At 43.0% G+C, this 27,866-nt stretch overlaps 1 protein-coding gene across 7 annotated transcripts in view; it reads left to right on the forward strand.

Moving 5' to 3' along the window:
• Positions 1–27,866, forward strand: part of ARHGAP26 (Rho GTPase activating protein 26) — a 491,973-nt gene that overhangs the window by 445,349 nt on the left and 18,758 nt on the right. For 3 of the 7 annotated variants that reach the window (XM_028493328.2, XM_024118499.3, XM_028493330.1), the window contains one exon: positions 25,145–25,420. In XM_028493328.2, coding sequence (XP_028349129.1) covers positions 25,145–25,387 — 243 coding nt within the window. In that variant the 3' untranslated portion in view covers positions 25,388–25,420. The remainder of the gene's footprint in view (positions 1–25,144; positions 25,421–27,866) is intronic. The other 4 variants (XM_028493331.2, XM_028493327.2, XM_028493329.2 and 1 more) reach the window with 2 other exon arrangements.

A 27,866-nucleotide genomic window follows, 5' to 3' on the forward strand; every position in this document is an offset into this window, starting at 1 on the left:
GGGGAACCTTCCCTGACCCTCTTTCCTTGACTGCACGGGGTACTGCTTTTCCAAGTTGTCACAATAGCCAGGGCCGATTTTTGCCATTAGTACAACAGCTGCCACCATCTGTCCAGGGCTCCCGTGGTGCCAGACAGTGAGCTGAGACCTTCACGTTTACTCACCATCACCCAGGAGGCAGCCTGCTATGACCTCATTTTTCGGATGGGGAAACCGACACGCAGAAAGATCATTTCCCTTGCATGAGGTCACACAGCTTGCACAGGGCAGACAGAGAAATCCATCCTATGACTCCAGGCCGCTGAGCCCACCACGTTCCCCTTAACTAACTGCAGAACCTTCTCCTGTGTAGATACCAGGTTCCCGCACTGGACTGGATCTCACTGCTTTTCGGTGTCCAGTACTTCTCCCGGCATCAAGGTGGTGTTTAGAAAACAGCTGTTGGATAGACAAGCAGGAGAGGCAGTGAGGAGAGAGCTTGGGACCCCAAGTGTAATCAGTAACCGTGTCAGCTTTTTGGACCAGCCCATGACCACCTGCTATGCCTTTCATGACCATGACTTTCTCTTCTGCTGGCGGTGCTCTCCTCCCCTGCGTGCTGCCCTTGCTGCTCAGAACAGACAGTAAGCTGCAGTTGAGGTCTGGTTCCCTGGCATCACCTCCCCTATACCTGGGGCAAAGCTCACTGGGAGGGACGCAGGGTCCTTAGCTCCAGGCTGTGGGGTGGCCACCCCATAAGGCATTTGAAGGGAGACATCTTGAGAGGGTTTCTTCAGCTTTTCTTGCCTCAGGCAGTTTCCTCTGAAATGACCCTTTTATTTCCCATTTTTTATATCTGGAGTTATTTCCAATGTTTGGAAAATCCACATTTGATTTGTTAATGTGGGGAAAGTTCTGTGATGAATTTGTTTCATCCCTATTTTTGAGACTAAATATAAGGCATCCCTCCTGTCTCCACTTCCACTCTCCCCCCGACTCCTCCCTCCCCGCTCAGCCGGGGCTTTGTCCCTAGCTACCCTGCTGACTCTGCTCAAGTCACCAGTGTGTTTCCTGTCACACCTCAGGGACCCTTCTCGGCCCCCATCTTGCTTCTTTTCTCGCAGTATTGGACATGGTCAACGTCTCCCTCTGTTTAAAGCCCTCTCTTGGCTTGTCTTGGGTGGCACCACACTCTCTCGTTTTCTTGTTCTCTCTCTGCTTGTCTCCTCTGAAGGCTCTTAAAAGTTGTTATTTCTTCTTCTTAACTCTTCAACGGATTGCACCACTTTCTATGGTTCTGGTTGCCAGCAACATGCCGAAGACTGTCCATATCCCAGATCTTCTGCCCGTTCTTTAGACCCGTGTGTCCAACTGTCTGCCGAGCCCCAATGCCAACTGACTTCATGCACGAAGGCTTTCTCTCGCAACCCTGTACCCATCCCTCTTCCTCACCCTGTGCTTCCTGTTTCCGTGCATTTTACCACTCTCCATCTGCTTCCTGGAAACTGGGCCAGCTCTCTTTGCGGTCCTTTTTATTGACCACTGACTTCTCGTCAGTCATCTGGACCTGTCAGTTCGGCCTCTCTCACACCAGCCCACTTGTCTCCATCCCTGCTGCCTCCACCCCTGCCCAAGCCTTGCCCTTCTGGTCTTCTTGACCCTTGACTGGTCTCTCCAGCTCATTCTCTATACTGTAACCCTTGGGATGTGCAAACCTGAACTCCCCTGCTTTAAAGTCTTGATGCTCCTCCCCCACCATTGATAACATAAAGTCCAGAATCCTTCTTAACTGAGAGGCCTTGGGTGATACACCCTTGCTTGACTCTGTTTAAACCCTCCACTTGGACCCTACCAAACTTGCTTCACTTCCTCAACCTTGCCCTGTGTTTTCTCACCTCCAGGGAAGCTGTGTTATTCAACATCACTTCTTTCAGAAAGCCTTTCCTAATTCTCACCACTAGCCCCTACCCTCCCTCCTAGACTGGGTAGGGGAACCCCTGCATATTAGGGTAGCACGTATCCCCCGATAGTGTGTTATCACAGCAAGTTGTCATCGCCTGGTTATTTGTCTCATAGTCTCTGTGGGCCAATGATGTCTTCTCCATTGTATCTCCTCAGCAACCCAGCACGGTGCCTGGAACTTAGTAGTACAAATTTGTTTTTTATAGGAATGAGTAGACACATAAAATACATTGAAAAAGATTTCTGGACAATCAGTTTTGCAAAAACTAGAATTTGGGCTCCCCACTTAGGAAATGGTACTCACCTTTGAGATTTTTTGGGGCAGGTGGTTTTGTTTTGTTTTGTTTTTTAATTTTTAATTCTATAAATACATCAAATGTTTATTAACACTTCAGATTCAGGAAATTGTTTAGAACTCTCCAGTGCCTTCTAGTTGCACACAGAATAAAATCTCAACTCTGTATCCTGGCCTACGTGACCTGGCCCTTGCTGATTACCTTACCTGACCTCTCCAGCCTCATTTCACATGACTGTCTCCTTGCTTGCCATGCTCCTGTGCTTACTCCGTTCTTTGTACAAGTCCAGTTCATTCGTGCCACATGACCTTAGCAACAGCTGTTCCTGCTGCCTTAGAAGGTTCTTCCGTGATCCTCATATGCCCCGGCCTGCCCTGACCCTTCTGACCCCCACCCATCACTGTCTACCGCATCTCCCTCTTTTATTTTCTTAATAGCGCTTTCCCTCTGAAATCTTATCTTGCCTCATAACTCACTTACTTACTTGTCCATCTCTCCTCAAGATGCTCTAAATTTACCCCATGAGCGTAGGCATCGTACTGTCTTGTATATCATAGGATCCCCGGCACCCAGGACAAGGCCTGGCTCAGAGTAGATGCTTCATAACTGTTTGTTAAATAAATCCATTTTTGTTTTGAAAAAAATAAAACTTGTTTGTTCATGAGCTAAGAATTCCTTTATCCAGAGCTTGTTGTTAACACAGAAGATGTACAAGATAATTTCTCACCTGCCTGAAGTACTTGGCCTAGGAATTAGCCACATAGCAGCTGAGTTTTATATACTCGTCACCCGATGTGTCAGGCCAGAATGTCCTGAAGTTTCCTAGAAATAGAGACAAATCTTTTGCTCTCACTGGATGGTGGCCTGGCCATGCCAGTTCTTAAGTAAATAGTCTCTCTATCTTTAGCCACTCCATTCTCAAATTCAAATCCTTTGTAAGTAGTTGTTTCCATAAATCATGTCAAGGAAAGTATTTTTGCACGGTATGGCCCTCGGTTAATCATAGCGCACCTGATCCTTTAGAACACAGGTCCTTTGGAAAGCTGATGCTGCCACATGCCGAGAGCCCTGACGGGCACGCCCATCTAGTTTTGTTGACTCCATCTGAACCCAACACATCGGTATCAGGACGACTAGTTTGGTTTTAGAGTTATTCTCCTATACCCCATGCAATTTAAAAGTGGTACGTGAGCCTGTTTCTTTTCCTGGATAGGGCCTATAGGGGAATTTGGACTGTTTCTTGTGGCAATGTAACCTCTCAAAACATGTAAACACAACACTTGGCCGAGTACTTCCGGAGATGAGGGCAGGAGGTGGGTTGAGGTAGACCCAGAGCAAAAAAAAGTCCTGGAAGATTTTCTGTGATTTTTCCAGAACACCAAATTCATATACCCGGGCTCCTCATCTGCTGGGTTTGTGGCAGGGAATTGAGGAGATAATGAGAACACAGCCCTCTGTGACCTGCCTTGAAATGAGCCCTGTGTAAATATTAACTATTACTACTCTTCACTCATCTCAGCTAGTATTCTGGAAGGACACAAGGCCCTGGGCTTTGGCACTAACCCACTGGGAGTTTGCCCCCCACCCTGAGCAGTTGCAAAACACACCGACAGTCTGTCATCTCTTGGGGAGCAGCTTGCAGAATGAGTTGGCTCCAGGCAACTCATTTCTTGAGCTCTTCCCTGCCTACACGTACCGTGCTTTACCCAGAAAGCAGCAGCCACCCCCCAAGTGGAAATTCCCCTGGACCACTCACTGCCTCTGGTTACGGGCAAAGGCGCACCAGGGGAATGGCTTCCCTCACCCGAGCCTAGGTGTCCAGCACAGGCCCCCAGATACCAGTGCAAGCCCTGAGGCTCCACGGCAGTGACCCTGCTCCTCGCAGACATCAAAACAAGCCTTGCTCTGTGGTCCTTGAAAGCAGGCAGAGATTCTGATGGGGGAGATGGTAGAAGGCACTTGCGGAAGGACTCCGTTTTCTTAGTTTCAGTAGAATTTTGGATAACCTGTAGTTCTTGAACACTGTTTGTTCTGTCTCTTCCTCTTCCCTGGTAGCCACATCATTTGAAGTTCCCTTTGCCCCGGTCAGAAACTCTGACTGTCCACTAAATGGGTAATCTGAAAGTTTCACGGAGGCAAAGGGGTTAAGGGAAAACAGCATATGTGTGCACACGCTGATGGGTCTGAATATTACATTATCTATTTCAACAAATAAACCTTAGACCAGATCAGTCTATCAAATACAGAGACAACATTGATCTTTCAGGAGGAATTTGCCAACTCCAAAATGCCAGCTGTCCCTTCTTGACCATCGGGAGTTGGAGAAATGCCTCTTTTTAACTAGCTGAAATACTCATTATGAATATTTGAGTCTTCAACCCAGATTAATTTTTTATCACATATCCTTTTGTCTCCCACTTAAAAAAAATGCATGAGGAACATTCCCCCTTGAGTCCATGAGGGTTATGAAAGGACATTTTACCTGCCGGAGTGTCTCCAGGGTCACATGTTTGTGCTCAGCATGTGTGTACCTACTATATATAAGCTCATTCATTCCCTTGCTGTAGTTCAGTGTTCAGACACGGCTTGCTGATTGATGGACTGGAGGAAGCCAGTAATGCTCAATTCAGGAGAAGAGGCTGAGGCAGAACAAACCTCCCCTCCCTTCTCTCACCACCCCCTTGTTCTGAAACACTGCAGTGGTTCAGAGCAGTCTCCTCTTAGAGCTCACATTTATTTTGGAGGAATGATTTGAACCTAGATTAGATCAGCCCCATTTTTGTCTCAGTGGTTTGATGGGCTCGTTTGACAGAAGCAACAAAATCCATATACCCAAGAGACCGAAGAAAGGGAGGTCCATTTGTGAGACCAAATTGACCCGCTGTGGGTGGGATTCTGAAACAGCGTGACCTTCCTTGGGAATAGTATGGAAGCGGGTCAGCTGGCTTCAGATGGGCTAACCCGTTGACTCAGTGAGTATTTATCGTAAGGGAATAATCACAGGTATTTGCAAAGGTGGATGGACTTTCATCGCAGTATTATTTATAATAACAAAAATAAAAAGGAAAGAATTTCAGTGTCCAACAGTGGTGATGATTTGGTAATTGTCACACAGCCATGGACTACAGTGCAACTATTAAAAATTATGTTGCTGATCAGTTTTACTGGCATGGAAATACTTTTATAATAAACTACTTCATTGAAAAAAGCAGAATAAAAGAGTATGTAAGCTATGGTGCCATTTTAATGGGCAAAACAAATACGCATGAATGCATATGTATACATGGAAAGGTTCTAAAACAGTCAGCATGTGGACGGAAATGTTGATAGTTGGTTTTGTTTAGTTTTTTGTTTTATTGAGGCATAATTGTTCTGTAACATTATGTTAATTTCAAGTGTACAACATAATGATTTGATATTTGTATGTATTACAAAATGATCACCACAGTAAGTCTAGTTAACATTCAACACCATACATAGTTACAAAATTTTTTTTTCTTGTCTTGAGAACTTTGAAGATCTACTCTCTTAGTAATTTTCAAATATGCACAAAGTATTATTAACTGTAGTTAACCATGCTGTACATTACATCCCATGACTTATTTATTGTATAGCTGGAAATTTGTACCCTTTAACCCCCTTCCTCCATTTCCCTCACCCCTCACCTCTTTGCCTCTGGCAACCACCAATCTGTTCTCTTTATCTATGAGCTCAGCGGATTTTTTTGGTTTTGGTTTTGGTTTTAGATTTCGTATATAAATGAGATTATATGGTATTTGTCTTTCTCTGTCTGACTTATTTCACTTAACATAATGCCCTCAAGTTCCATCCACGTTGTCACAAGTGGCACCATTTCTTTCTCTTTTATGGCCAAATAATATTCTATTGTATATATGTACCACAACTTCTTTACCCATTCATTCATTGACGGACACTTAACGTTGTTGCCATATCTTGGCTATTATAAATAATGGTGCAATAAACATGGGGGTTCAGATATCTTTTCAAGTTAGTGTTTTCGTTTTCTTCAAAGTGGAATTGCTGGATCATTTGGTAGTTTTATTTTTAATTTTAGGGGTTTTATTTAGTTTTATTTTTGCCTTTCATTGTTTCTTTGATTTCTACGTTGAGCACAAATTGCTTTTATAGCTAGAAACAGGAACAATAGGTTTTCTTTCTGTATTTAAAAAAATAAATATTTATGTATTAAAAATATATATATTTTGGAACATGCCCCATTTTTGTTTTTGTTTTTTACCAAAAACTATGGGGTGGGAAGGAGGAGAGAAAGTAAGCTGGCCTTGGATATGTGAATTAAGCAAAGCCCTGGCATCCTTCTTCCTGGTTAGTTTTACTTTGCAAAGACAGATATAACTGCCCAGAACCTAAGGTTATTTATTCCTTTCCTTAATTCTGCTAGTTTGTCAAGCTCAGGAAGTTATCAATGCTTGCTATTACGTCGGGGGCACTTTCTAGTGCCGGATGTGGCACCCGGCGCTTTATGGATATAGATTCATGCAGTCTTCACTGAGGCCCTTTGGGGTAACATTTTCCCTGGTTTTCAAAGGAGAGCGAGGTGAAGTCGGAAGGCTTCCCGCCCTCGCCCCGCCTGCTCCTAGAGCCCTTAACTCTTCCCACTCAACCTTGCATTCCCTGTGGGAAGTTTCTCAGTGAGTCTTCTCTATGCCTTTCTTCCTAAAAGAGCCTCCCTATTTAAAGAACCAGCATTTAGCCGGTTGGCGGAGGGGTGAGGACAGGGTTGGGGAAGTTAGATGTTGAGAAACCTGTGGCTTAGAAGGCAAAGAAGGAAGGGAAGCTGCTGCAGTGGCCTGCCCACCACCCCAAGAAACTAAGCCATTCATGGAGCCCTAATGTCCGAGAGTCTGGCTCAGCCTACCTTGTCCACTTAATGATGGCGACCCTGGCTGCTCACCCTGCAGAATATTACAAGAATGAGCAGCGCCATCTCCAGCAGCTTTTGTGTGAAACCTGTGCAGTGCTGCTTTTAAGAGTGTGTAAGCATCCTTGGGGGAAGGCCCACGCCAAGAAGGAAGTGTTATCCTGTCACTCTGTCTCTTCACCCGCCCTCTCCACGTGGGCTTCTCAGGCAGCTATCACACGTGCACCCGGGAATTCAGATCCTCTCCGTGGACACGCCCAGAATGAGTGTGGGCCGGTGGGCAGTGCCTGGCCGCCCAACTTCCCAGGCCCACTTTCCGTAACACCACCAGCTTTTCTGTGAGAGCCGATGGAAAAACAGACATCTCCCGTCGGCCTGCCCTGAAAAAGAGGCTGGGGCTTAATTAAGGTCCCTAGATGAGCCACAGCTCAGTATTGACACCTCCACTTGAACATGAAATTCTGGGCTTTGGGCGTAGGTTATTTGATCCCGGTGGACTGATCTGCCCTGGTAACACAACCTGAGCGCCTCTGAGCTTGCCTCTGTGTGTTTTCCACTGGGGGCTTTGCTGTGCAGACACAAGTGACAGGGCTATGCTAAGAGGGGAAATGATCCTGGGATGAAAGCCCTAGAACTGGAGGCAGATTACTTTTTCTCTCCTTTTGGTACAGGTACTGGTGCAGTTTCGTCTTCATTTTCACTTCTGTTTGAATCAGTGCCTTCAGATTTATAGATGGTACAAGTACTGCGTCCTTAAGTCCACGTTTCATTTTAAAATAAAAGAATCACTTTTTCAGGACAAGTCAAGCATATCCTAATTATCATAGCTACCATTTAGTGAATGCTTACAGCATACCAAGCTTCAGTATGCTAAGCGTATTATGTGTATGATCCCCTTTAATTCTCACCAATCCTCTGAGGTAGAGTTATTATTGATTATCCCCATTTTAAGCAGGGGAGGAAAATGAGGGGCACAGTTGCCCATGGTCACACTGTTAATAAGTGGCAGAACCAGGATTCAAAGCAGTATTGGAGCTCTGTCTGACCCCAGACTCTTGCACTTAACTGTTAATTCACTATTGTTAAGAATAGTGTTTTCATCCAGAAGTCTGTTTATCAAATATGGCAGGTATTCTCTGAAAACAGACAACCAGTGAAAGTGTTCAGAGGCTCCCAAACCGTTTTTCTTTTATTTTCTATGTAATGTTATTTGTAACATTTGCTCTTGGAACTGGGATTTACCTGCTTTAACAGATTCTAGGACGCTTCAAGCAAATTCCCTTTAAGTGGGCTCACTGTGTTTGCATCAGCCATCTCCAGGCACTTCTGTGCGCCGGGCCTGTGGAGTATGCATGCCCAGGACTCTGTGAGGGGCCGGGGGAGGCTGGAGGCGAGCGGCGGCCACAGGCGTTCAGAAGAGGCTGTACGGGAGTCAGGCTGCCTCACTTCAGGCTCAGCACCACCGCTTTCTGGCTCTTAGAAAACGACTCAACCTCTCCAAACTTCCTCTTACCCCCCTGCAAAGTCAGGGCAGCCCTCTTGGGTTATTGGGACGAGGCAGAGACCAAAAGTGCTCAGCCCAGAGCCTCTTGGGTTGTAAGCAGTCTACACCAGTGGGAGTTGTTATTTTCAAAGCCAAGGCTGTGTATATGATGTTGCCACGTCTTGTTTCAGCAGAGAGCGGGGGGCTCATTTTGCCCTTGACACTGATTCTCTTTTCCCAGCTGCAAGACTGACCACAGCCCCCTTAATCTGAAACCCCAAAATGGAAAATGGGAACATTCCAGCTCAAGGGAAACTTTCCCAAACTCCTCCAGCTTAAACTGATCCATCTCCTCAGAACTCCTTCAGTTCTTTAGACCAAATCACAGATAAGCACTGACACTTTATTAATACACAGGCGAAGAAATTTACACGTATTTGCTGTGTCAAAAATAATAACAAGATCCATGTGAATAAATCAAAAATTTTATAGGAACAAAATAATCACCAAGGTGCATGCTACTAAGTCCCTGGTGTGTTCCCATTTCCCAGTAATCTCCAAAGCTGACTTGGAACTCTGTAGAAGCCAAGGATCAGTGGTTCCCATCTCTGCTTGCATATCAGAACCACAGGGCTGGGGTTGGAGTTGTGGGCAGTGAGGAGAACATTTTTTAAATACAGATTTTTAGGCTCCAACCCAGCTGGACTCATTCGACTACTCGATGGTGCAAGAACTTCTTATTTTGGAAAATACATTTTATTCGCTTTCATTTTTGTATTTTCCTAAATTGTATGATTTGCAATATTCTTCCCTTGGGGAGATTCTCCTTTCCTTTCCATAGTTTCCTGGGAGGATGAGAGAAAGTTTAAGTATATGCAGAGTACCATTTTGTCCCTATAAACCTGGGTGATGGTAAGGAGAGGAGCTGGCAGAGACATGGTGTGGGCCTTGGAGGATGACATTGTAGAAGGCTTACCACATATACCCTTCTAGGTGAATTAACATGAATATAGTGACAAAAAATGAGTAGAACTTCAGAAATGTTATATACCTCAGGTAGTGAAAGAGTGATCCAGAAAACCGAGGTGTAATATCTAGGGTGTCTAACCTCATGCTTGGTTCTGTAGGGACCTGGAGATGTGGCAGTTCACACAAGGGAAGAGACGTCTGCAGGCTGTTTGTCGGTTGGTTTGGGATTTATGTAATTCCTTTCTTCCGAAAAGAAGCAAGCCACATACTTATTTTAGGGCACATAGAGACTTCATTGAAAAGGCACACACTTATTTCCCCCAAAGGAATGACTTTTTAGCTTTACCAGGAAACAGTTTCTTGCAGAAAAACTATGTTTTGATGTTACCAGCCACTACTGGGAATTCTGCTACAGCCAGGCCAGCCTTTACTACTGATCGCCTTTCAATAGTTCTTCCCTTCAAAATGGGACCCTTTCCATTAAGTTCACACGGTGTCCTGGGAAAAGGCTCTATGATTAAGCAGAGACTGTGAGGGTGCTTAGGAGGAAATGGGGCTTGGTTTTTGTTTTAATCCCAAATGTTTAAAATTAAAAGATGCCCTGGTGTTTAAGAGAAGGGGGCTTGAGCACTCTCCTGCGTGGACCTCTCAGCTTAGATGTTACTCCTGAAAGAAGCAGCCCCATCCGTGGAATCCAAATCACCCCACCCACCCTTTCCCACTTGACAGTCGCCTTCACACTGCTTTTTAAATTTTCTTCGTAGCTCTTAATACCATCTAAAGTGATGTGTTGTTTACTTGTTTGTCTGTTAACACACACACACAAGAATAGTGTTTCCTAAACAATTTTAATCCCTAAAATGATCAAAATACTATCAGAAAAAAATATTTGGGGCAGGTACCTCTAATACGTGTCTGTTGTTTTTATTTACCTGTTTATAAAGTATTTACCTATCCTACTCATTGTTTTATACACATCAGAAAGCATATATAAAATACAAATCTTACAAGGATCAGATGAGGAATGCAAATGGACGTTTTGATATTTTTCCTCCACCCAGCCTGTGCTCATACCCTGCCTTGAGGTTCACTGTGAGTGAACATAAGCTGCTTGAGAGCAGAAGCCTCTCTCCACCTGTTTTCTGCTGTGTTGCCAGTGCCTGCAAAGCACTGCCGTGTAGTCAAGTGTGCAGGAAATATTTGTTTAGTAAATATTTATCATTGAGTAACAAACAAGATTAAGGCACAATTCACTCTGCCAGGCTTTGAAGAGCTGAGGTTTTATTGCATCTGTGCAGGGCAAGGGGATAAAAACCCTGGGTTTTAGGGTCAGAATGCCTTCCTAATACAATATGTGCTGAATAAGGGATTTACTGTAATGATTCAAATCCTTCACCAAAGAGGTAATTACAACTTCCTTGATAAGAGCAGAGCTCAGGCAGACAGACAGGTGGTTTCTAGTTTCCCTTGTAACAGATGGCACAAATGGACCAGCTTGAGGCTTTTTGAGGAAATTTGCTCATAAACAGCCTTAAATATATTATTTTTTATGTCTTCCAATGCATGCTTTCTACATAAAGTGAAAAGGCTGCAGTAGATTGAGGGCAAGAGCATATATAATGAAGGGTACCGCGAGGAACAGGCCGCTTCCGGTTTGCCTGAGCCGCGGCAGCGGGGAGCCTGGAAGGCGGAGGGGTGGGGCGGTCTGTGCCCCGTGGAGGCTCGCTGTGCCGAGAAGGTGCTGGAGTGCCCGCTGTGGTCAACCTTCCCTTCCAGGCACCCTCAAAGGCTTTTCCCCTAGCACCGTGAACTGTATATTGCTTTCTCCTGTGAATTGAAAAGTTTTTGTTTGTTAGTTTGGGTTTTGGTGTGTTTTTTTTTAAAGGAAAATCTCAGTTGGTTTCATCTTGAGACTTTTTTTTTAAACACCAGGCAGATAGCATAGTAGCTAAGAGTTAGGGCTAGTTTCAAATCCCAGCTCATCCACTAATTAGACAATTGACTTTAAGCAAAGATCCTTAAACTTTATTTATGAGCTTCTGTTTTGCAATCTGAAAAATGAGAATAATAGTACCTATTCCTGAGGTTGTTTGGAAAAATTAAATAAGGTAATGCCTCCCAAAGCTTGGCAGAACGACTGGTACATACCGAGTATTCAATAAAAGTTAGTACTCAGTGTTTGTTACCATCTTCATTTCACCTGCCTTTTGAAAGCTGTTGGCCCACTATAAACATCTGCAGGTGAAATAAGCCAGACAAAAAAGACCACACATTGTATGACTCCATTATGGTGAAATGTTGGAAAAGGCAAATCTCTAGAGATAGAAGGTAGATCAGTGGTTGCCTATGGCTGGTTACAGGAGCAGGGCTTGGCTGCAAATGGCAGGAGGGACCTTTTGGGGCTGATAGAAGCATTATAAAACTGGATTATGGGTGATGATTACACAACCCTCTCAATGTTGTACACTTAAAATAGGGGGTCAACTTCATAGCATTATCCCTCAATAAAACTACCTTTAAAAATCCTGCTCTCCCAGGAATGCAAAACACAGTAAGACAAATGCTATCAAAGTTTAAGAGGGGAAAAATATTAAATGACTCTCAGCACCTTGCCTGAAATGGACATACACACTTTTTATTAACTAATTTCTCTCTTTGGGGTAGTTAAATAGATCTTGGGAAAATAGATGCTATGTTTCTGCAAGAGGAAATAAAAAGATTGGTAACTGAGAACAGAAATGTCCAAAATGTGAGCCTTGTGGCACTGAGGTACTTGAAAGTTTTAAATGGTGCCTGGGCGAATTTTTCTTCTTCATTTTAATAATGATGAGGTTTTATTATTTAGAATGGACTAACGTAGATGCTTCTGTTTTATTAAGAAGATCAATTTAGAGAAAAATATTAAAATGTTATATATTAATATTATATACTATATGTTATAGTATCTGTTGTTATATTAAAACACATACAATGGTAAGAAGATTGGAGGCTGAGGCCCCGATGACTGGGTTTGGGCAACACTATGCAGTAGTCAGAAGGGACTGCTGACTGCTCACACGAGTGAGCAGACTGAGACACAGGAGTCCATCAAAGCCTAGACCAGCGTGCCTGTCTCCCGCCCCACCAGGAACAAAATGTCTGAAATGCCCCTTCTGTCGTACTTGTTGGGCATAACCACCCTAGACAAGCAAACAAGTGGCTGTACTACAGCTGTCATGGCAACGCTGGAGTGAGAGCTGTTCTGTTTTATGATGTCAGATAATTCTGATTCAGAAATGTCTGGCTTCCTTGGCTTACCCTGTGCTTCTGGTGGATCCATAAACCTTTACTAATTACTTCCATCCTGTGGAGTTTTTTTGTTTCTTGGGGTTTTTTTTTTTGTTTTTTCAGTGTAGCCTTTAGATATTGTCAATTCCAAAGAAACTGACTAAGCATTCACAGTGTCCAAGAGCTGCAACAAGATAAGGATAACTACAATGCAAGGTAGGGTCAAGACCAGAAGAGAAATAGAGTTCTCGGGGATTCAGGGGAGAAAGACCTCACTTTGTTGTGGTATCAGAGAAGCCTCAGGTGGGAGTTCACATTTAGATGGGCCTTGAGTGGTGGATGGGTAGTAGTTAGTGGCAAGGGAAGAGGCATTCCAGGGGAGAAAAATATCACCAGCAAGAACATTGCAATGAAAGGCTTACAGCATGCTCATGGCTCGTGTAAACCAGTTTGACTAGAAGAGGGGCTGGAAAACAATGGCCCATGGTCCAAATCCAGCCTGTCACCTTGGTTTTGTTTGTTTGTTTGTTTTTATTTTTACTTTACAGCTCATAAAATAAGAATGGTTGGGTCTTCCCTGGTGGAGCAGTGGTTGAGAGTCCGCCTGCCCATGCAGGGGACATGGGTTCATGCCCTGGTCCGGGAAGATCCCACATGCCGCGGAGCGGCTGGGCCCGTGGGCCATGGCCGCTGGGCCTGCGCTGCGCGTGCCTGTCCAGAGCCTGTGCTCCGCAACGGGAGAGACCACAACAGTGAGAGGCCCGCGTACCCGGAAAAAAAAAAAAAGAAAAGAATGGTTTTTACATTGTTAAACTGTTACATTTTAAATGTTTATGTAAGTAGCTATGTAATACCCTGAATTTTTGCCTCTTGTTCCACAGTCTAAAATATTTACTAAATGGCCCTTAAGAAAGTTTGCTGACTTGGAGGCAAGTAATGACTGCAAAGAAGAGCATTGAGGACGTCTTGTGAAAGACCTTCAAATGACAGAAACCCAAGTAGCTTAGGGAAAAAGTGGAAGTTATAAGCTTACAATTTTGGGAAATCTCAGGGTGAATCTAACCTCGAGCACAATTGAATCCAGGAGCCCAAATTATTATTTTGCTTGGCTCTTCTTCCCTCTTTTGAAAAACAAAACGAAACAAAACTTCATTTGCAGACAGATGTTTGCCATGTTATAGGAAAAAAGGATCTCTAGTCACCCTCAGCCAATACATTTAGATTTTGCATCCATGAAGAAGAGCATTCATATATTAGACCCCATGGATGAACTGTGATCAGTTACCTGTCCATCACTGACCCACTGTGACCAGGAGGAAGGGGGTCCTCTCCCTGGACAGCCTGGATCACATGCCTGCCAATGCGGTGACATCGGTGGGACACTGGACCCACCTGTATTGCTTGGGGTCTAGAAGAACTTCTCCAAATGAACCAGAAGAATGGGAGTTGGAAAACTGGTGGGCACGAGTAAATTGTAACTACATACATATCCCGCTCTACTAGGGCAAGCAATTTATTCTACATGCAGTAGGTATTGGTGAGCTTATGAGTGGGAAGATGCTATTTGTTGAACAACATTCAACAAGTAGTTATTAAGCTATGTGCTTAGGAGTTTCATGTAGTTATGATGTGCAGTAGGATGGATTCAAGTGGTAAAAAGTAAAGAAACCAGGCTAGCGATTCTTAGTGTAGTCAAGGTAGGAAGGCCTTGGTCTTCACCCTAGAAACAATGGGGAATCATTGAGTGAGTATTTTATGCAAAGACATGACATGATCAGATTTGCATTTTGAAATCATCACCACGAATGGGTCTTTTAGGTTAAGCAATCTGTATTAAAATATCTTGTTGACATTGTATATTGGCTTAGTCACTCATAAATTGTTCATAGTAAATTTGGATCTACCTCAGATCTGAAAAAAATAGAAATTTTAATTTTGTGAGATTAGAATTAATGGTACTTTGCTGTGTCTGTTTTCATTGAGTTCTTAGGTGGGTGTTTGGTTTTGGAGTACAAGAAATAGAGAATATATAAATCATTTTCCTTCAGTTTGTTTTTGTTCACAGATGTTAAAACTCTTTTTTTCCACTGGAAAGGGTGACTTTGCTGGAAAATCATTTAAAGTTTTTTCCAGTCCAGTCAATAAGCTCCCCAGAACCAAATGAACAAGGGGTGAAAATCACTGTGAAGCCCAGTGAGATAGCATTTCTTCGCTGCGGCCTGAGCCAGCCATTGTGGAGGTCAAGCATGGTAGTAGGGAAAAAAGTGGGGTTTGGGTATGGTCACACCGAAGGAGCAAGGCCAGGGATAGATGATACAAATGGAGTGGGAAGACATTTGAGGAGGTTAAAATCGGATCAGAAACAATTTTTCACATGTTTAGACTAAAGAATAAACACTAGAATTTGAGAGAAGCCAGCTATTTGCTTGCAGGGAGAAAAGTCCAATGTCCTTAGCATCAAAGTTCATGTCTCCTTATCTCTTTGCCTCATACGCCTTTCATGGTATCCGGACCAAACTTTGTGTGTTGTAGGAGTTTAATTTAATTGTCCTGGATATTATCTTTAGCAGAAGTGCTTTTTCTATCGCTGAGAGTAGTGAACATAGTGAAATATTTTAGGCTCCTTTTTCAAGGAATCCTCTTTCCCTAGGGTTACTGTTAGGCCACCCAGGTATCTTGGGCCACCACTTCTAATTTTAGATACTCCTTTGTTTTCATCAGTGGACATTTAGATTCTTATTAAATCCTTTTGCCTCCTTTTCCTCTCCCTAGTCCAAACAGGAAATACTCCCTGAAAGCAGACCGTATAGAAAGGGATGCCAGATGGCCAAGGACTTTCAGCTAGTGTTGTTAACTTGTCAGCAGACTCAGAATGCGACATCAGAGATGTCCTCCTCGACTTCCCCATGCGCGGGGGAAAGGAAAACACCATTGATTTACTGTAATAACTTTACCAATAAAAAAGGCTCTAGAGGAATCAACATAATTCCTCAGTGAGGACAGAAGGATGGGAAATTTAGTTCTTGCATATGGAAGGCACTCAGTAAATATTTGTTGATTGTATTTGACAGAAAAACAGTAAAAACAGTTGGGAACTGCCAACTGTGTCGTGCAACCTAAACCACGGATTGGTGCAACAAAGACGGAATTGTCATTTTGCCCCTATTAAAACATCCTTCCTTTAGAGAATAAAAGTAGCTATTTGTATGATTAGGGAGAGTATTTCTTCTATTAATATGTATTAATTTTTTTGGTTTTAAATGTAACACATTAATTGTAGAAAATATGGAAAATATTTTAAAAGCACAAAGAATAAAGATTACATTTACTCTCATCACCCAGAGAATGCTGTTAATACGCTGATATACTTACTGTCCCAAAGTGTTTCAAGGTAGGTTTGCACGTATTTTTTATTATATAGAAAAGTATGTGGGATGTATTATACAACTTCACAAATTACTGTTTAGCAACTGCCCCCCCAGGTCAAAAATACAACCTAGCCAGGACCCCAGAAGCACCCACATCTCTCACTTTGTCTTCCCCTATCACAGTCCTCTCCTTCCCCACAGGGGTAGCCACTAATCTGATGTTTACAGTAATCAATTCCTTGTTTTTATTTATATTTTTAGCTCTTCAGTACAGGTTCTTGTTATTTGCAATAGTAACAGTCCATGAAGTAACCACAGACACTGAATTAGTGAATATCATACCATTGCTCCTACAGGAAATACAGGGTTAGGTTCCTACAAGCCTCTGGTTGCAACTTTTTTGTCAACCCTTCAGTACATAACCTTGTTTTACATGGGTTTCTACTTAAAGACACCTTACTTAATATTACTATTGATTCATTAACATTAAACTCAGGACGAACAGTGCTATAAGTTATGCCTGAATGAAACTTACTAAGCACATGTTTTCTTTGTAAGGCATGTCACAGCCTTCTTGCACATAGGGACACTACAGAGCTGGAACAGAAGGCAGAGCATCCCTTTGGTTGACCTCAGCTGGGAATGTGCATGTTGGGTGACGCAGGGTGACTTAAGTTTTTCATCACTCTGTGTGTGTCTGCAAATGACTATGAAAGCACCTTGAGTATTGATTCTGGACTTACAAATAAATTTAACAAGTAGGTGAATTCATGACTGCAGAATCTGCAAATAATGATTGACTTGGTGCATCCCTAAAATGTAATATTTTGCTTTATTATTTTGAGTCTGGCTTCTTTTGCTCAACTGTTTTAAAAGTCATTCGTGTAGCTGTAGTTCATTTATTTATTTTCATTGTAGCAGAATGCATAATTGCATTAATATACTAAAATTATTTCTCCATTCTACTTTTGCTCAACTTCTAGCTTGTTTCCAGTTTTTGTTTTAACAGATAAATTGCTCTACACATTCTCATATATGTCTTCTCATATATACACACTGTGCTCTAGGGCAGTGGTCCCCAACCTTTTTGGCACCAGGGACCAGTTTTATGTAAAACAGTTTTTCCACAGACTGGGGGGTGGGGGCAGGGGGACGGTTCAGGTGGTAATGTGAGCAACGGGAAGCAATGGGGAGCGGCAGATGAAGCTTCACTCTCACTCGTCCGCCACTCACTCCCTGCTGTGCGGCCCGGTTCCTAACAGGCCGCGTGCAGTCCCGGGTTGGGGACCCCTGCTTTGGGGTATACATCTGGGAATGAACTGCGGGGTCATGGAGAATGATAACTTCATTTTCGCTAGATAATGCCAAAGTGTTTTCCAGAGCGGGTGGAGGAGTTTACACCCCTCCTCCAGCAAGGTACAAGAATTCCAGTTGTTCCATGTTTTGTAACACTTGGTATTTTCAGCATTTTGATATTAGCTATCTTAGTCGTTCTGGTAGGTGAGCAGGATCATCTCACTGTGGTTTTAAGCTATACTTCCTGCATTACAGAAAGGGTGAGCCCCCTTCTTCTGCATTTTCTCTTCTAAGTCCCTGCTCAAGTTTCTTGCCCATTTCCCACTTGGTTGTCTACCTTTTTCTTACTGATCAGTAGGAGTTCTTTGTATAGTCTTGTATGTGCCCTTATGTATTTATATGTTGTAGGCTGTCTTTTTACTCTCTTTTAAGGTTGTCTTCTGGTACATAAAATTTCTTATTTTAATGTAGTTGCGTATATCAGTATTTTCCTTTATGCTTAGTGCTTTTTATGCCCTGTTGGATAAATCCCAACCCCAAGTTCTCAGAGGCATTCCCTCATTTATTGTTTGCCTTTGGCAATTAGATCTGCAATCCACCAGGAAATCATTTGTTAGGTATGATATGAGGTAGAGGTTGTGTCACTTTTTCCCTATCGATATCCAGTTATCCTAGCGCCATTTATAGAAGAGTGCTTTCCTCTATTATTATAAAATAATATAGGCTCATGATTTAAAAACTCAAACAGTATAAACAAATGTAAAATATAAAGTGAATGTCCAGTCTGTGCCTGTGTACCCAGTCCCCATTCTCAATCCCCTGAGGCAGTTACAGTTTCTTGCTTGTAGATTTTAAGAATAGTTTAAACACACCCAGCATTAGAATGGTGGCTTTAGAGCAAACCTAAGTTATGCCTCAGGATAGTAGATGATTGAATCTAGTGGCACGATTGCTTTTCTGTTTAAGTTACAGTGAATACATTTGTTTTTTGCAATATCTTCATTATATAGAGAATGACAGTTGTACTGCACTCGGTATAGTAAGGAGATGCTGGGATTTCTCGGCAACCATTCCGATCTTTTGAAATAGCAAATGTCACCTTATAAACCCTTCGAAGTGCTCCCAAAATGCTTTCGCATTTCCTTAAAAATAACTTCATAAATTGTGAGGTTATTTAGTTGAAAGAAAGTAAATACATTTTATTTTAAGAACCAGTTCTGATGTAGCTGAAATGTGATTTTAAAAAAGATTGAGGGGCTATCCTCAGGTTTAATTAAGAAGAAAGACTACTCCCCTCGATTAGTGTTGTGCAGTGCAGAGCACAATAGAGGCATCTGTTCCATTTACCCTGCTGGTCCTTTCTTTCCCTTGAGGGTTTTTCCCCTGCAGTGAGCACTTGAACTGAGACCGTTGTCCAGGCATCTTTACTTCCAATCCAGAGTTGTTCCCTCTACCTTGTATTTCTTTGTTATTCTGCATGAGAGGGTTCGAATTATTGACTTGGAGGAACCTTAAGGATAACAGATTCTCTATTCTAAGATTTTGGATTTTATTTAATTGCAGAATTATATGCCTTTTCCAACATACTCCATCTGAGTTTGAAACTTATTTGGAACTTAAACTTCAGAAATTTTTTTAAAAGCTGGAAAAACAGAACCACTGCCCTGTAGACTTGTCAAGCTATTTTAAAAGCAAATTATTTAAAAACTATTTTAAAAGCAATTGCATATAATTGTGAAGGCCTTAAGGGGATTTCACCAGCTAGTCTCATAAAAATAAGAATCAGGACTCTGTTATTGTCTGAATAAAAATGTGTATTAAATTATATTAGATGTGGGGAAAGAATCTGTAAATACTGTGCATACTTGTAAGAGTCAGAAAAGAATACAGAGCAGTGCAACTCGGGGGCATGTGGACTTTTCCTCTTGTAAAGTCATGAAGCACATACTGAAAATTCAGGACATAGGATTTCTGTGTTGTAAAAGCTTCAGCAGACACGTAAAGAATATGTTCAAATTTTCAACAAGTAGAAATTGGGTTTTGTGTCATTTACTCTGATTCACCACTACCCAGCTTACCAGTACTCCTTTTGACCCTGTTTTCCCAAGTGGAGTTTGATTTTCCCTCTCTTTTTATGGCACTTTAACTCAAGACATAAAGGGATATTTTCCAAGGAAGAAGAAGTCACTAATTCAGAACTAGATAAGATGGGCCTTTACAGGTTTTCATGGAATTTTCTATCCTCTCTCATTATAGGGGGAAGGAAAAAAATACAGGCAGTCCCCTTTGAACTTAATAGCACCATCCCCATTCTAGGCCTAATGGGGAAAGGGGACTCTGAGGGAGTGAGCATTCAGGTCAAGCCTGAGATCCATGACTGGGAACCCAGCCTGTAGGTCTCAGACCACTGCCTGGCAGAGAGATGTCGATGCCAGTTTTGTGACCTCTCCACAGTACGCAGCTGGCGAGACACTCTTTGGCTCCCCATGTGTACCTCATCCCTCCTACCTAGCCCTGTCGTTGAGAGTCCTAGACTAAGCCAACCACCCACCACTCCCCATTTCTCTAGGATCAGCCACGCCACGTGGCCAGGGGTTCAGCACCCCACAGGCTGCGGTTGTCTGTCTCTCTATCCATCTGCCTGTCTCCTTCCCCACACTACCTTCTTGGCAGAATGCCCTTTAGAAAATTAAACATTGCTTGCAGATGGAAACAACACGGGAGAGGAGTTGTATTTGTTTTTACCGTTGGAAATGCTGGGAAAGAGAAGAGTCCAAGGTAACCTTTGTGGACTGGGGGGAAAAAAGTCCACCTGATTTTTTTTAATTGCTCATTCTCTGTGCTTTAGAAAATTAAACATTGCTTGCAGATGGAAACAACACGGGAGAGGAGTTGTATTTGTTTTTACCGTTGGAAATGCTAGGAAAGAGAAGAGTCCAAGGTAACCTTTGTGGACTGGGGGGAAAAAAGTCCATCTGATTTTTTTTAATTGCTCATTCTCTGTGCTGGTGGGGCTGTGGTGAGAGGGAAGGGGCAGCCCCCATACGCTGTTGGTGGGAATACAATTCACTTGAACCTTTCTGCAAGGCTATTTGCTAGGATGTATAAGGACGCTTAAAAAAGGCTCCTAGCCTCTGACCCACTAATTTGACTTCCAGGAATTTATGCTAAGGAAACAATTGGAGACACAGGCAGCGATCCTCTACAAGAATGTGAGTTGCAGTACTTTGGCCAAAGAGGGATAATCTGAATGTACACAATAAGAGAAGGGGCACATAAATAAATCAGGATATACCATACACTAGAATATCCTGTAGGTCTGAGAATACTCTGGGGTTTGTAGAGAGGTCTTCAGGGGGTCATCTGCCAAGATTGTACTTTAAAAATTATTTTCTCTGAACTAATGTCAGTTGTTTGTTATTCTTAGCCTCATTAGTGGGAAAAGAGTTTTATGATTTTTAAAATATATCAAAGGCTACTTAATGACATCAGAAAATACTTAAGTGAAAAAAATATGCTACTATGTATGTAGTATTATCTGCAACACCACCCCACCCAAGACAAGTGAAGAAATTTGGCAAGCTGTTAACAGTGATTATCAGCAGTATAAATTATGTATGATTTTACTGCTTTTCTTGTGATACATTCCAGTTTCCTACACAGCCATCTGTAATTTGGCATATCAGAATTAAAGAAGATCAGCTTTCTGATTAATGGTCTGCCGACTGCTTATCTTATACCAGCTCAGGTTTTTCACTCCCATGGTGTGGAGCCATGAGAAGGTCTGCCACATCCGTGATCAGATTGGGAGCCTGCTGGGACAGCCCTGTCCACGGCCTGGTAGTCATGCCCTGGCTGGTACACCAGATGCCCCTTCAGTCAAGTGAGTCACCACAGAAGGGTGTCAAACTGACGATATTGCCACCCACTGTACTTGCACACTCAGCCACATCCCAGCATGCTGCCAGGCCTTTGAGCCTTATCTTCCCAAACCATTATTTCTTCCCTGTCCAGTTAATGTCAAAGGGACTGACTGGGGCTGTGTGACTCCTTTTGAGGACACCGTGGACTAGAAAACTAAAGCCGATGCAAGCTTTCCACTTGAACCCAAACCAGACCAGCAAATGTTCCTTAAAGTTTAAGCTGCTGTTGCTATAGTTGGGCCTTGATGTGGGGGACCTGGCAGGACCCCAAGAATATTTAGGGTGAAAAATGTGCTAGGGCATTCAGCTGGACTCTGAGGTTGTAGAGAAGCCTTCGGGGATCATCTGCTAAGATTGTAGTTATAAAATTATTTTCTCCTATCCTAACACCAATCATTTGTTATCTTTGTCCTCATTAATGGGAAGAGAGTTTGAGAATTCGATATTGGAGGTTTCAGAGCCAATACCAAAGCTGGCCATTTTTAGTTTGTTTTGTCTTGGATTTTTTTAGGAGTGCTGTTGTCACTTTAAGTAACCTATAGCCAGACACTTCTGTGGTCAGAGTATAAGATTATACAAATAGTCTTGGGCCGTTATCATCATCCCTGTGCATCTTAGTTTCCGCCTGTGTGTTCTCTAAGTTGCATCAAAACTGATACATGATGTGCTCTCTGTTTCTTTGAGGAACATTTCTCTGTTTACAGTCATTCTGTTGCTACAGGCGTCAGTCATTGTGGTGTATAACAGTGTTCAGTAGTATTGTTGACATTGAGTTTTGTTGATGTGACTCTGGAGCACAAATTAACAAAGAGTATAATTCCAATCAGTAGTTTAAAAAATCATAGAAATACTGTGGAGGATGCATTTTACTGTTACACTGAAACATAGTGGTAATTAGTTTTAGATTGTGGTTATTTTATAGCAAATAAATGTTAATTGCTATGACCAAAGCACAAGCAAACAAATGAAATTCTATTAGTTCTTAAAAATCACAGTTAATACTATGGCAATGGACATGGAGATTGAAGAGTAACTTCTTATAATCGTTATGAATGTCCTGCATTCCAACCGCACCCCCAGATAATTTCAGCCATGCACTAAGTGGCCAAGAACCACTTAGATATCCAGGGATGTGAAAAAACATTCAGAACCCACACTGTGTTCATAGAATATGTTTCCAACTATGCCTTTAGCCAAAGGCATGATTCTTGGTACACTTGAGGTAGGAAGCTGGAGGTGTTTCCTACTTATAAAAGCCACTAAAAAGAAAACTCAAAAAAAAAAAAGGTCTTAAGGACTTTTTAATTGTCCTGTGTTGGCCACTGACCAAAGGAACAGATTAGATCAGGCCTCTGGGCCTGGGCTGCTCTCATAAACCTCCAGATTGTCCCTGCTCAGAACTTGGGTTCCCAGGCTGGGCTGCAGTTGGAAGAGCCAGGCCTTGCCCACTGGGTCACTATCTAGGGGGGCAGTTGTGGGGAGGGGACTGAGAAAGCGAGGCCCTTCTTACCAGCTGCAGTTATGGATTAACCGAGGACTGACTGCCCAGTAGAAATAAGGCAGCACTTCCTTCCGGGACCCAAGACAGAATCAAGTGTGGGAGCAGGTATTAAGCTAATCATAGGGTAACTGATCCCTTAGCTGATGAAGCTTACTTACTGTCTTATATTACAGTTGTTTTTTTAATCTGTCCCATCTTGTCAAATACACTGTAAGCTCTTCAAGTCAGGGACCTTGGTAAATGCTAAGTTGTATTCCACTCACTGTCTTGATCACACAATGTGTTCAATAAGTAGTTATTGCTGGAATAATTGAGAAGAAGAGAAAAAAGCCATACTCTTTGAATTCTGTCTCTTCTGTTATATGAATTCCATCTGCTATATGAATCTACCACACACAAGACTGGAGGCAGAATTGGGGATTTTGTTGGAATTTACAATGTGTTGAGTCTTGCTGGGCATGTCTGTTGCTGCATTCCCGTTTTCCCTTGCAAATGTGGTAGGCATCTAAAGGAAACTCATAAATCAGTGGTTAAGGTTTCTAGTGCTCTGGCTGGGTCTGTAAAGAAGCTTGGTACAGCCTAGAGAATCAGAGCAAGTCCTGCTACCCCAGAGGTGGTACACTGTGGCGGCAACAGCCCTGGGCCTGGAGCGCAGGGGATTGGGGTCTGAACCTCGGCCCTGACACTTACAGCCTGGATGTCTTCAAGCAAGCCTCAAATTGGCCCAAGTTCCCACATCTATGAAATGGCAGTTATAATAGTGCCTCTTGGCTAGATGGCTGGGTTAGATGGGATTCATTAATGTACTCAATATTTTTTGAAATCCTACTGAGCACTATTTTAGGCATTGGAGATACAGCAGTAAACAAAACGAACAAAAATTCCTGCTCAAGAAATTTATATTCTAGAAATATAATGCATATAGTGACATTTAATAAATGTTTCATTCAATTAGTCCGAAGTTATCTGATGAACTCACACAATGGGTTTTTACTGTATATTTCCGTAGGAATTTATGTTATAGCTGTAGATAATTAAGGCCATTATTGAGTCTCTCATCTGAATTGAAGATGTCTCATTCAGTAGGACATTTATGTGTTCTTGCTAAATCCCAGTATGTTTAGAAAGTCTGTTCCCCTGGAACTGGATTGCTGTCATTTTCACCTCTGTACAGTGCTTGGGCCACATAAACCAGCCACCGGCTGGGGCTCAGGGCTGCAGGTGGTGTTGTGGCTGGGTGGCTTCTGAGTTGTTTTCTCAGTCATTGGTGTTTGTCTGCACTATCTGTGACTTAATGCAATTTTACAGAGTTACTAAGATGTTTATTTGTGTAATTTGTGGAAATAAGTCAAAGGGCTAGCGTGACTAGTTAAAATCCACAAACCATATTTTAGTGAGTAATTTCAACCTGTCCTCTCCAAACTTTTGATCAGCCACCCATCAAAGAACAAAATGACAAATTTAAGCTTTCAGTTCCTCATTTTTTCATTGCCTTCCATCTGGGACTTTTTCTTTGAGCGTCAAAATGCCCAAAATCCATGAAAAAAGAAAGAATAAGCCTGGAAAGCAAACCTCAGAGGGACAGCGATGCCCTGCCCATAGCTGTATGCCCTCTCCTGAGAGGTGCATGTCCAGCCCTGTCCTCCATCCGCTATCACTTCTCTAATGCAATCCTTCTCCGGGTCTCCAATGGCACACGGCCCACCCATTTCGTTAAAAATGTAAACAGGAAATTGTTTTCTGGCGGAATGGCCTGTGTGGCCCAGAAGAATGGTCATTTTTGCTGAGACACGACTTTAAAAACACTCACACGGTGGAAGCTGAAGGGTGGTTATGAGCTAGCCCTGCCCCAGATGGAGGTCGGTGATAGGATGTGGGTGTGGGAACCCATGGACATGGGTTCAGGGCATTTTTCACCCATGGCCAAAGGCACAATGGACACAATTGAGGAAGCTCCTACCACTTAGAAAGCAGTTGTTCTGCAGGGCGAAGAGACATGTTAACACTCCGAGGAGTTCCAGAGCAGGCATTACTTGGAAGACACGGAGTTTGGTCTGGAGAGATGTGACTTGGCACTGAGGACAGTTTCAGTGCTCCTCCAGTCTCCAGCTCCCTGTCATTTGGCCTCCCCTGAACCTCCTGTGCTCCCGTTGTGGTTTCCCCGTGTGCTGACGAGTTTTCTGGTGGTTATGTCTTGCAGCCCCCCGAATCCAAGCCCAACTTCACCCCTCTCGCCATCTTGGCCCATGTTTTCGGCGCCATCCAGCCCTATGCCCACCTCATCCACGTCCAGCGACTCATCCCCCATCAGGTCTGTTGCAGGGTTTGTTTGCTTTTCTGTTGCTGCTGTTGTTCTCTCATTGGCTTGGTCCTCTCTTCATGCAGTGTTCAGCCTCCTCGTCAACTTTGTTCCCTGCCATCCAAACCTGCACTTGCTTTTTGACAGGCCAGAAGAAGCAGTTCGTGAAGACTCCAGGTAAAGTCACGGATGATGACCAATCCACAGCTGATCAGGGGTTCCAGCCTCAGAGACCAAAGCTGGGAGGGACTATTTGCATGAACCAGCATGGCATTTTCCACACCCTTCTGAGCCCTTCCTCCGGTTACTGAATTTATCCGTGATGCCTAGAGTTTGGAGAGAGAGTGCCTCTTGAATGGGCTCCTGTTTGGATCACTCTCTGAACCATGGGGCTCTCTGTGCTTTAGCATAAGATAATATCAAAGGGAGCAGTGCTGAGACACGTACCAGCCTTTTCTTCCCTCATTTTTATCAGATAGCATCAGGCAACGTTTATTTGTGGGGTTGGGCTTTCAGCCTTGTGTAGTGACACCTAGTTGATGAGACCCAGACCAGTTGGGAGAGAGATGAATATAACACAGAATAAAGGCTTGGGATATGAAGCAGTTTCTCTTTAAATTGTTCGTGGCTGCCTCCTCACCTCCCATGTAGTCCCAGGAATGCTCGGTGCTCCCAGCCTGCATCTGTCTCCACGTGTCGTGAACCCTTAGCTCTCACGGGAACAGGCGACACCTCATTCTGAGGGTTGACCTAGTTCCTCCCCCCAGGGGCCAAGCTATAGTTCTTCCCTGCTTTGATGACACTTAATTCTTCACATTTGAGTTTTTTGGAGAAAAGAAGCTGTTTAAATCCAGGAAAAGAATCCCTCTGCTGTGTAGGTCCTGAGCATGTTTGTCTCTCAAACTTAATCTCTGCTTTCAGACAACCAAAACGCAGAGCCCACTTGAAGCATCATAAGTATTTTGGGCCTTGGCAGTATTTTTTCATCCATCTTTTCTCATAGCTGGTTTTTTCCTAAGGGGTGGAACCAGCATAGGGGCTTAAATAATTTATAAAGCTGAGTCTCACTTTTAAAAAAAGAAACCCCATGCTATTTATACATACATACATACATATATATATGTATATATACACACACACATATGTAGATATGTGTGTTTATGTATATGTGTGTATATATATATATATATATATATATATATATATATATAAACTTAATTCTCCTCCAGGCACTTCCATATCTATCTATCATTTCATTCTATCTTTGTGTGAGAATGAGAAGAAATGGCCTGAACCCTATTACAGAGAAAGAAAACTAAGGCCCAGAGAAGTGACTTGTGCATGGTCACATGACTCATGAGATCCGATCCAGAATTCAGGACTTCTTGCCCTCAACCAGCACTCTTTCCTCCAAACACATGGGTGGCCCCAAATTTAAGTTTCCATGTTTCCTGGCCCCAGAGCCTGGCCTGCTCCTCTAGGTTTTCTGTCTAGCTTTTCCCTTGAAGATGGAAAAGACAGCTTTTCACTATATTCTTTTATCCTCACCCTGGGAATAAGGTAAAAATTCAGATTATACTTTTTCTGACACTCAAGTTATTTCCTAATTATTTCTTAGGTATATTCTAGGCACGTTGGGAGATGTTAACTTTCTAGGACACCAGATATGGTTTGGGTTGTTCTGGTTAGATCATTGATTGCCCCATGAGGCCTGAACCAGAGCCAAAATGTAGCCCCTTCAATTTGTTCAAAAGGAAATAAAATCTTCAGAATATTGGCCCTTGGACAGAATGGGTTGGGGGACTCAGGATAGTAGAATCATTCAGCTAAAAAACTGAAGTGTACTCTGCTTTGACGGTATTCACTTTTTTTATATCTCTAAGCTTTGGGGCCCTATTGCCTCTCCAGTATCTCCACCTCCCCACTCCCATCTTCCAGTATATTTCCAGGTTTTACTTCTTTACCTACACCTTTCCCAGAGTATTGATATTTCCAGATTGTCAGTGGACAGTGGCAATAGAATCTGCTCACCCCATGTGTTTGGGTTCATGGCTACACAGTAGTGTTCACTCTGGCCATCATTATAATGGCACCATTTGGATGATGCTGTTCTACAACCCTGAAGGAAGCTGCCTTTTTGAAACAGGCAAGGCAGAGTATGGCTTGCAGTTGGCTATCACTGAGCTGACCATGTGTGCCAAGCTGAGCACGGATGGGGACGCAGCTGGGGAGCTAGCCAACAGAGAGGGCAAAAATCCCCTAATTGCTGTTGCAGTATGCAGCCAAGAGGTGGGGGCATACACCCATTATTCAGGTCCAACGAAACGTTCCCCCAAATCCACTTCCAGAACATGAAGCTTCAGATTTCCTTCCCTGGGCAGAGCTTTTAAAAATAAAAACTTAATTAGACCTAATTAATGGGCCCATGAACTTCTATATAACATCTCCTCTGGAAGTGGCTTGGTCTCCCCTCTCCAAAGCATTGTTAGTGCTTGTTAGTTCAAGCTCAGGAATGGAGATGCCTTTCTCAGCACAGCAGAGAAAGGGGACTGGAGGAGCAGTTCCCTTTCCTTTCACTTGTACCCCTAGAAAAGCTCCCAGCCCCGAACTCATAACTTGGATT

This window comes from Physeter macrocephalus, chromosome 8, assembly GCF_002837175.3.
Source record: "Physeter macrocephalus isolate SW-GA chromosome 8, ASM283717v5, whole genome shotgun sequence".
NCBI lineage: Eukaryota > Metazoa > Chordata > Mammalia > Artiodactyla > Physeteridae > Physeter > Physeter macrocephalus.